This window comes from Hirundo rustica, chromosome 20 (genome assembly GCF_015227805.2).
Source record: "Hirundo rustica isolate bHirRus1 chromosome 20, bHirRus1.pri.v3, whole genome shotgun sequence".
NCBI classification, from domain to species: Eukaryota; Metazoa; Chordata; class Aves; order Passeriformes; family Hirundinidae; genus Hirundo; species Hirundo rustica.
In genome coordinates, this window is record NC_053469.1 from 10,772,160 (window position 1) to 10,782,580 (window position 10,421).

Sequence of the window (10,421 nt, forward strand, 5' to 3'; positions counted from 1 at the left end):
AACTCCATTTTCTTTTCAGTGCATTTCAAGAGGCAGCCCTGCCAGTGCTTTGAAAACCTCAGGAATCACTTGCTTGTCGTTCCTCCAGCCTTGGGGGCTGCTTGGACACCAGTTTTCCTCTCCTTTGTGTGGCTGGGCTGTGTGCCTCCATCCTGGCATGGTGTGAGAGCAGCAGTGTTAGTTAGATGAAGGGGCTCTTCAGCAGCCTCGCCCTGCTCAGTAGGGCACTGAGAGCAGGTCCTGAGAGCAGAGGGATCCATGCCAAGAGCAGAGGGAGGGCTGATGCTGCCCGGGTCTTAGCACTCCAGCCCAGACAAGCACAGTTGTGATCACTGAGCTGCGCCAAGTGTCATCAGCATAGTGTCCCATTGTCACAAACAACTCCATTGGCAGATGTATTAACTCTTTAAAACTATGGTCAAGTAGTACCCAGTCATGTAAGGAGCCAAAGTGAGCAGTTGCCATCATCCCCCCACTGTGTTTATGTATCTACAGTCTAATCTGTTCCAAGCTGTAATATGTTTTTTGTCTCTGTGTAAAAAGAAGGCTGTGCTTGTACAATCCAGGTGGCATCATTAAAAGGGCCGAGGCTTGTGTGGGGGATTATCAGGAAGGAGCTGGGTATCTCTTGTGGATAAAATAGAACAAGGAGAGGTAATGGCAAAGGCTCATCAATTGAGACTGGGGAAAATATCTGTATTCCTGACATGAGCAAATTTTACAGAAAGTGTTAAAATTGAGTCCTAGGGACATTCAGACAAGAATCCTTAATTTCAGCTGCAAAGCTCTCTCAAGCTGCCTGTGAACACAGAACTGGGCTACATCCAGGGGGGCTGACTCCCAGCTCTGGCAGTGTGTTCTTAGGTTAATTTAATTTGGGCAGTGTAAAAGCTTGGCTGTGGTGTCTGTGTATCTGCCTGCTTCAGGGAGCACCACAGAAATAGAAATTATTCTAGGAAACTAGTAGCTGCCAGTGAACTCCCATAGCAGTGACAGTGTATGATCAGGTTTAATTACAGGATGTGGGGATGAGGACAGGCAGTTCCCATGGTTTGACTGACTGATCCTTGCATGGTGGATGGAACTCCACATTCAGATGGAGCTGTGGCCACGGGCTTCTCTGTACCTCTGAGGCTCACCTTCTCCAGCCACTCATTTCCAGCTTGAGAGGCAGCAGCTGCTCTGTGACACATCCTGCTGTGGCTCTTTTGGTGCAGGGCTTGTGCCACTGCTGCAGCCTGCAGGGACCAGGCCCAGCCTGACTGGGCAGTGGCAGGGTGAAAATATACTTCCCTCTAGCCACCCCCCGGCTCTCGCTAGCTCAGTTATTCAGGGGTTTTAGGGAAATATATTTCAGAGAGACAGAATAGAGATTTCAAAAGAGTGGCTCTCACCCCCAGCTTCCGTCCAGGCTTTATTCTCGATGTGATGTTCTAGGAGGCCGAGGAGAGAGAGAGAGAACCAGGAAGAAACAGGGGTATATCTAGTTTTTGGCTAAGGAAAGATATTGGCCCTGAGCCAATAGGGTCAGGAGTAGGTATGATAGGGAAAAAGGGTTGAACTACATAGCACAGGTTTCAGGGGGACTCTGAGGGGAAAAACCATTCCTCAGAGGAACACAACATCAGGGGAAGGCCTGGCACTGTGCACAGAATCACCAACTGGTTTGTGTTGGAAGGGACCTTAAAGCCCATTCAGTTCCACCCCCTGCCATGGGATACCTTCCACTATCCCAGGTTACTTTAAGCTCTGTCCAGCCTGGCCTTGAATACTTTCAGGGATCCAGGGGCAACCACAGCTTCTCTGCACAACCTGTTCCAAGGCCTCAGCGCCCTCACAGGGAGTAATTCCTTCCGGATATCCTGTCCAACCCTGCCCTCCTTCAGCCTAAAGCCGTTCCACTCATCCTGTCCCTCCTCGCCCTTGTTCAAAGTCCCTTTCCAGCTTTGTTGGAGCCCCTTTAGGCACTGGAAGGGGTTCTAACATCTCCCCAGAGCCTTCTCTTCTTCAGGCCTGTTTTCAGCCTGTCTCCAGAGCAGAGGTGCTCCAGCCCTTTAATCATCAGCTGCTCTAGGCTGAGGATGTGTTGAAGTTGGCTGTACAAGCCGGGTCGGTCTCAGTCTTTGTGCAGGGGGAGGCAGGTCTGTCCAGCACCTCCTGGGGTGCTGTGTCTGATCATTCTCTGTGTTGCAGCGATGGAGAGGCGCCTGGAGGGAACCCCATGGTGGCAGGTTTCCAAGATGACCTGGATCTGGATGACAAAATCCCCAGCAGACCAATGCTGGCAGCAGAACGGGTACCCAGCAAGAATATTACCCTCTCCAGTGAAGAGGAGGAAGAGGAAGAGGTGAAGGACTCTAAGGTCATCCTCATATCTGATGGAGACAAAAACTCAGAGCAGGAAAAAAAAAGGTACAGAGCACAGACTGAAGTGTAGGGATATGCTGGCAAACTTGGACCTCTCCTCCATCCTGCCACTGACTGTGTGCGGCCTCTGGGAAGTCCTGGTGTCTCTGTCTGCCTGTTCTTCAGCTGTGAGCCAGGGCTGTAGTTACTGTAGGTGTAACTGCTGTGTGTGGTGTGTCTTGCCCCATGTCTTGGAGCACTGCATTCCTGTGCCACTGGGATGGTTCTGCATGGGAATATCTGCCTGTTTTTCCTCAAATTTGAACAAGAGCCTGGAATTCCTAGGGAGTCTTGGTCTGGGGAGGAGAGAGTCAAGTCTTGGGTGAAGGGAGTGGGGTCACTCATCACACCCTGTGCTGGGGAACATTTTCTCCACATATCACATCCTGTGGGATGAGGGTTAGGGACAAGAGGGTTATCCTCAGCCTGAGTGGTGTTTGACCCCACACTCCTATGGGATGCACTTCCTTTCCCAGTGGGATGTATGGTGCAGCCCTCAAGGCAGGCTCAGCTGTTAACTGTGCTTTGCTCCACAAAATAGGGGTGGACAGGCTCTGACAACTTGTTTCTTCTCAGGTCTTCCAGAAATTCTCTGAAACCCCAGAATGAAGCAATTTTGACCAAAGCAACTGACCCGAAGCCTCCTGACAGTTTAGCTCCCTGTTCTGGGTCTGAACAAAACGGCAGCAGCAAGGGCAACATGAGCCTGGCAGCTCCTGCTCCTGCCCCCACAGCAGCGGCCCAGGCTTCAAAGGCCGCTGCCCAAAGCAAAGGACACGTTTCCAAGCAGAAAGTGGTCAAAGAGGAGAAGCCTGAGGAATCTGACAGTGATCAAGAGGGACCAATAGCTACTCAGATGCTCTCATTTGTTATGGATGACCCAGACTTTGAAAGTGAGGATTCTGACAGCCAGAAGAAAAAAATGGTAAATAACAAACCCATGTTACTGTGAGCTGTGCTGAGCTGAGCTGGAAGGGTTGAGGCATTTCCCTGAGCAGAGCCCTCATCTGCTCTCTCCTCCCTCAGTAGATGCTGCAGCAAGGCAGGTGCTAAGCAACCTGCAGTGATTGATGTGAGCACTAACCCAGCAATGCTCTTGAGTGTGGAAGCCACGTGGCAGCAAGAACCCCATAGAATCACAGATCCATGGAACACCCAGGGACCCAGAAGAATCACCCAGTCCAGCCCCTGTCCCTGCACAGACACCCCAACAATCCCACCCTGGGCATCCCTGGCAGCGCTGTCCAAAGGCTCCTGGAGCTCTGACAGCCTCGGGGCCGTGCCCATTCCCTGGGGAGCCTGGGCAGTGCCCAGCACCCTCTGGGGAAGAACCTTTCCCTGATCTCCTGCCTCGACCTTCCCTGACATGAGGTTTTTGTTTACAAACACAAACAAGATTTGTGCTTGCACGTTTTACTGTGCTGTTTCTCTCAGCCTGTCCAGCAGTGTGGGAGGTATAAATGCAAAACTACTGGGTTTTCATGTGAACTTAAACATGCAACAGGGTCTGCCAGAAAGAGTGAGCTCCTTGCAGTCAATCCAGCAATAAAAAGACCATCACAAAATTTCCTTGGCAAAGCTTAAAGAGAAGAAGGATGGTCTGCTTGGGAAGGACTTTCCAGGACAGCAGAGGTAGCTGTAATGTGTGTGACATTCAGCATGTGCCAGCAGGTGTCTGCTAAGACAAATATGCGAGGAGATCCCTCACACCTGGCCTGTATTACAGGTGGAAAAGACACTTCTCCTGCCCCTCTTCTCTGAACTGGTCAGAACTTGCTGCATGGCTTGAGATAGCCCTGGTTTTGGTGACCTGTACTCAGAACCTGCAGAGCAATCTCTAGAAACTGCTAGCAGTGATTTGGAATGGGCAGCAGCTGTTCAGGGGTGTCCTGATGTTTGGTTCCGGGGGTTTCCCTGTGTTTGCATCATTCTGGAATCCTGTAGAAAGGGCTGTTGTCCCAGTTTCTTTGATCTTGCACATATGTCACGATGTTTATTAAGTAATTTTCCATTAATTTTGAATCTTCACTTCCTGCTTTTCTTGACAATTTAATATGAAAGTAAAAGTATTTGGAGCAAGTTTCCACCTCTTGCATGCACCAGTGAGAAGGGATTGATGAGGAAGCAGCAGTGTCAGGGAATGCCTGACCTGGGGAATGCACCAGAGCATGTGAATGCTTTCCCACTGCATGGTGTACAGGTCAGGCAAAGCATTAGAGCCATGGCCATTAGCAAGGTGGGGGCACTGCCTGACTTAGCAGCACAGCGGGGCCGTGTTCCATCCATGTACAAGGAGACAAGGAAAGCTTGGATAACATTCTGAAGAGGATCAGTTGGCAGGTATCAGAAGATCATTAAACTGAATTTCCATTCCCATCATGCAGAGATGGAGGATCTGGGGGTAATTTCCAGGCTCTGCAGCATCCTGGGGTTTAGTCCACAATGAAGGGGCAGATTTGCCCTGGGAGCACATTCCCTTTTGGCTTGATGAAGGGAATTATTCTGCAGACACACTCTGCTTCCTCAGCCCTGCTGCCCCTGGCACCTGAGACCCACAGAGCTGCACAGCAGAAAGCATTTATCGCTCAGGGCTGGAGGGGAGTTTTCAGTCTATTAGACTGGATTTTCCTAGAACAGAGGTGCCTTCCCAGGCCAGGAGAAAGCTGATGCTGGTGAGCTAACAGAGTTGAAGGCCTCATTTAGTCCCTTTATATTGTGAATTTGATTTCAGCAGCCCCAGTGTGAAGTTCTCAGAACACCCTTGCCGGGTACCAGTGCAACTGAGGCATTTTACCAAGGCGAAAATTAGAGGTCATAAGATCCAGGACATTGATTTCCAGGCAATAACAGCTCGGTTCAGCTGCCGTTTCCTTCCCTCCTCCCCACCTGCTGACATCTGACATTTTTGTGTGCAAAATGGTTAGAGATTTTGGTTGAAGCGTTTGTCAGTGTTGTCTGCCTTTGCTCAACTCCAGGATGAATTCCCAGTGCGGGAAGATCTCTCTGAAATATCTGATGATGATACCTCGGTGACAAAGCCACCCCAACCTGTGAAATCAACAGTCCCCTTCTTTAAACTGAAAAATGACTCAGATCTCTTTGGCTTGGGTTTGGAAGAAGCTGGTCCCAAGGAGAGCAGCGAGGAAGGTAAAGCTCACACCTTATTTCCACTCTTGCTGCTTTTGTGTGTCTTGCACCTATTTTTTCCAAAGTCTTTCTAGGGTGTCAGCAAACCAATTTGCACTAGATAAAATACTCTCTAACTTCATGCAGTGCCCTGTGTGAGTCTGTAATCTGGCTTAACACGGCATAAATAGGTTTTAGTTTTTCCCCATGAGGAGGAGAACTTGGCTTGTCCCTGGCACCAGCCATGGGTTATTTTTGTCCCAGCTGCAAGCAGAAGCACATCTTTCACAAGCTGCTGCTGTGTAAGCCTTTCTGCTTAGCCCTGTGTGCATGGGAAGTGGTGTTCAGCATTGCATTGCAGTGTCCACCCCCTCCAGAATTTGGATCAGCTTGAACAAAATGCTCTAACATACCCTGCCTATTTCCTCTTCTGCTTTTGGGAAGGATGGGGCGGGATCCTAATCGCAACCTAAGCATTCCTCAGGCTTTATTTTTCACCCCTTATTCCCTGAGGGAATAAATCCTACTCATGCAAATATTTCCTGCTGTCTAGGCATTACTGCAAAGCAACTTCCTGTAGACCTGACCCAATGTCAGCATGAAAGATGGGAAGTTAAAGATTTAAGGAAGGAAAAAAGCTGTAAGCAGCACCAGAGAGCTCCTTGAATAGCTATTCCAAAAATGTGAGGAAGGTGTCACAAGCTGCCATGGTTCCATCAGCTTGTCACTCTGAGCTGCTGAACAGCAGAGCTTGAAATAGCTGTAAGTGCATCTGCAAAGGCCCAGGTCAATAATTTAACTTCAGTTTAGATTCTTAAACAATTGAACGTGGGTTCCTCCTATCTCCACTTTTGGTGATAAATATGAAACCATCTCTCAGTCGTCAGTGATTGGAGCTTGACTGGCAGTTTGGCTTCTCGATGGCTGCATTTCCACATCAGCTGAGGAAAAAGGTGTGTGTGTAGGTAAGAGTGATAGTCAAACAGCACATGTGAAAAGTGGTGCTGTTATGAAGTCTCTTGGGAAGCAGCCAAGCAGGTACTCCCCTGGTTTTGTGCAAAGGCAGTGGACACTTGGCAGCCAAGTCATCAGCCATGGTCATGTGACACATGTGACAGGGATGGACTTTGAGACTCGTTTGAGAGTGTGAAAGTATTCACCCCTGTAGAGCAGGACTGCAGCAGGAATGCATTGGGGATGTAATTTCCATACACAGTGTGAGCAGCAGTAAGTGTTGGCCTGCCAGGGTGTCCCATCTGCTGATACCGTGTCCTCAGTCATCCTCAGAGAAGATGCCTGGGAGGATTTCCGTCAGAGGGAAACTTCCCAGGAGCTCTTCTTCAATTCTGGAAATAACAATCCAGTCCCAAATTTGGCCTTTGGACCAGTTTGTAGGACTAGCCTCTAGATGTGCTAGTAGCTGTGACACAGTGAATGCTAGGTCAGTGTTGATCACACAGCTCATATTACACTCATAATTAAACAAGACAGATATGGTTGAGTCAGGGTGTGAGTGCTGGGGCCTGTGTTGGTTCCCAGCGGCGCCCAGTTTGGCCTGGGGTGCTGGCCTTGCCTTTGCCCATGCATGCCCAGGATGGAGCATTTCTCAGAAATGGGGCCAGGGCAGAATTGCAGTTCTTATCATTTAAATTGATTAAACACGATGATGAGGTTTTTTGGTGGTTTTGTTTGTTTGTTTGTTTCAACAGATAAACAAGCCTCTAAGGAGAAAAAGAAGAAGAAAAAGAAAAGCAAAGAGGTACTGTTTAATTCCTCAGATCCGCTGTGTTACCCACCTGCCAAGAACAGAGAACAGTTCTGTGGTGTCCTCCTGGGGCTTGGTGGACTCCCTTCCATGCTCACATCCTGCAGCTCTGAGCTGTGTCTCCTAGGCTCTGCAGACCACTGAAATTCAAAGCAAGCTTGTAGAGCAATTGGAATTTTGAAAATGGAGTGTGTGAGTTTGTTAAAATACAGGATGAGGCAGGGCAGTGCCTCTCTGCTGGACTGTGTGTTCATAGCACCATAATTTTTCAAGCAGAGGGGTGCCCACAATAGTAATCTCAGGGATAGTGAGGGAAGTCTGCAAGGAGGCTTTGTCTGTGCCATTTAAGCCTGTCCAGTACCATGGTATTGTTGGCACAAACTGACAGACCAGTGCCCTGTATAACCCAAATGGTCTGTCTGCTTTTCTCTCCAAACTCGCAGAAGGGCCTTCGGTTCTTCAACCTGAGTAAAATTCCTGATCCCCGTTAAGACATCCCTGCCCATGGCACAGGGGTTGGACTAGCTGTTTTCCAGCTCAAACCATTCTTCAGAGCCAGGTGTCAGGGCAGTCCATCCTGGCAAGCGCAGAGCATTTGCTAATAAAAATGTTCTCATTTTGCAGGAAGAGGACAAGTCAGTGAAAAAGAAGAGCAAACACAAGAAGAGCAAAGAGAAGGAGGAGAGCAAAGAGGAGAAAGAGAAAAAGAAAAAGAAAAAGAAGAGCAAAGAGAAAAGCAGCGAGATAGATGAACTTGAAGCTTTTCTTGGTGGAGGAGGAGCCAGCATGAGCAAACCACGAGGTGGGGGAGACTACGAAGAGCTGTAGTTTGGCTGCGAGTGGACTCTGCACCATGGCTGTCTCCATCTTCTCTGACAAGTCACCCCAGGACAGGCACAGATGTGTAAAGCTTTGGCCCTTTGCTGTACGTCTCTCAAGCCAGAGTGAGCAAAACAAAAGCTTTACATCTGTGTGCTGCTCTGGTGCATTGTTACACAAAGAAAACCCAGCTGACATGTATGTGAGCCAGGGGAAGGTTCAGGGCATGGCTCCCAGGCCTGTTGTTGGGCTGTCGGTTTTTCTCCTTCCAGAGATGCCCCATCAGGTCACTGGCAGGCTGTGGGGTGAGGGGACCTGCCTCCTGCTCCGTCCCTACTGCATTCCACTCCTGCACAGCTGAAATTCCTGTCTTGTTAGGAGGAGTGCAACAAAACATGCCGCATGAACACATCGTACTCGACTGTCTCAAGTCTTATCCTTCCTATTTTTTTAAGGAGAAAGGTGATATTGGCCATCGTTACACCCAGCAGCTGATAAGCTTTAAGTCAAGCAGATCATGCTCTCTAAAGCAGCAGGCACAGGGACAGTGTGAGAGAGAGAGTGTGTGATTGTTGAAGTCCTTTGAATGGGACCTTTCTGCACAGCAGCTTAATTAGCCCTCACTGGTGCTGCTGTTGGAATTCATGAAGCCCATTGATTTCCGTGGCCCCAGTGTCTCAGACACTACATGTAAGCTGCTATGCAGTTTGGGAAAACAATGAAAAGTGCAAAGCAACCTGAAAGAGAGAGAAAAATCAGTGCTTTTCTGCATTTCCCACCCTTGAATTTGCATATTCCAGAATCCCCTGCTGCTGGGACCTCTCAGGGACATGACTCCATGTGGAAATGAAGATAATCCAGAGCGTCAGAAGTGGCAACAGGGCACTGTTGGTATGGCAAGGCATTTGCTTCTCAGGCATTTTCCAGTCAGGCTGTAAATCCAGCTGCTGCTCTGTGCCGAGAGGGACCAGCACTGCAGCTCAGCAGCATCCATTGCGCTCCAGCTTCTGTCCATCCTGCAGCCAGCCAGCGTGCTGCCTTTCCTGCTCCAAGCAGAGAGCCTCCTCTGTCCCATGAGTTTGGGAAGCCTTTTAGTTTTTGCTTTGAACTTAAACCCATGGATCAGTACCTGCTCAGCAGCCGTTGGATGGGCACTATGGCCACTCCTTGGCACTCACCTATGTCTGTGAGCAGCCCCTGTGTTTGATGGAGCTGGTCAGTTCTCTCTGCCCCTCCTGGTTTGCGTCTGGGGTCCCTTGCTCAGCTCAGACAGTAAAGCTTCCTCCAGGTTCTGCGCGTTACATTCCCCTCTTGCTTGTAAGTTGATTTGAGGTTTGATTTTGTTCTCCCTCACCCCTTTCTGTTATAAAATGTCAGCCACGAAATCCAAACTGGAGTTTCCTTCTGCATCCCTATAAAGCAGTGTGTTCTTTTGATCTGTTAACCACTCTAGAGCTGTCTTGGCCAGCAGGCATTTCCTGCTCCATTTTTCTTTTCCTTTCACCCAAAATGCACTTGTAACCATTTCCCTATAAAACAAACTGGTTTTTGCTGCATGAGCAGTATGTTGTTCAGGTCTGTCTGCCATTAGCACTTGCCTGCTGCGAGCATTCCACGTGGCACTGTAGGAGAATTGCATGGAACACTTCAAACTTTCCACATCTGGGGAGGAAAAGGAAAATTGAGATGGGATCGGTTTGCTGCCCTTTTGGGCAAAGGCAGGTGGGAGCTTGAACCTCAACTGCTGCGGTCCCAGAAGTGCTCCCGTTCCATTGGGATTTTGGGTTATGTTCCAGTTTTGCATCGAAAAACCCTGGTACAGTCCATTCTGACTATAAAGCTCTGTTGTACAGCTGTCTCTGCGCATCTTCTACCCCAGAGTCCCTGTGCCTGGGCTCAGGAGCTGCATGTCCCTCCTTGTGCTGCTGTGTTCCCACGCCTCGTGGGACAGGGCGCTGAATTAAAAACTGTTTTTTCCCTGGAACTGACATCTGCCCTGAGAGAGCTGTTGCTTCCCACAGCTTAGAGGGTGTGGGAGTTCTGGTCAGGTGTGGGTACAGGGTGTCCTGGCTGACACCGGTGCTGGCCTCGGTGTGTCTGGCTCCTGTGCCAAGTTTGCTGCTGTAGGAGCCTCCACATTCCCTGCAGTTTGTCAGCACGAGGAGCTGAGGCAAAAACGAGCAAAGATGAGTCGTTCTGCTCCTAAATACTCCTGTAGAAGAGAAAAGCAGATGCACAAGCTGGCTCTACTTACACTCAGGCCCCTGGAGAGTGTGTGGCATGGTTTGGCTTCTGCAAGGCCAGA

General features: G+C 49.4%; 1 protein-coding gene across 3 annotated transcripts in view; it reads left to right on the plus strand.

Moving 5' to 3' along the window:
- The window catches only part of RABL6 (RAB, member RAS oncogene family like 6), a 53,589-nt gene extending 43,485 nt beyond the window's left edge, over positions 1–10,104 (plus strand). For all 3 annotated transcript variants that reach the window (XM_040083347.2, XM_040083348.2, XM_040083350.2), the window contains 5 exons: positions 2,194–2,412; positions 2,983–3,331; positions 5,382–5,553; positions 7,242–7,291; positions 7,922–10,104. In XM_040083347.2, the coding sequence (XP_039939281.1) occupies positions 2,194–2,412; positions 2,983–3,331; positions 5,382–5,553; positions 7,242–7,291; positions 7,922–8,125 (994 nt within the window). In that variant the 3' untranslated portion in view covers positions 8,126–10,104. The remainder of the gene's footprint in view (positions 1–2,193; positions 2,413–2,982; positions 3,332–5,381; positions 5,554–7,241; positions 7,292–7,921) is intronic.
- The last annotated feature ends 317 nt before the right edge of the window (positions 10,105–10,421 follow it).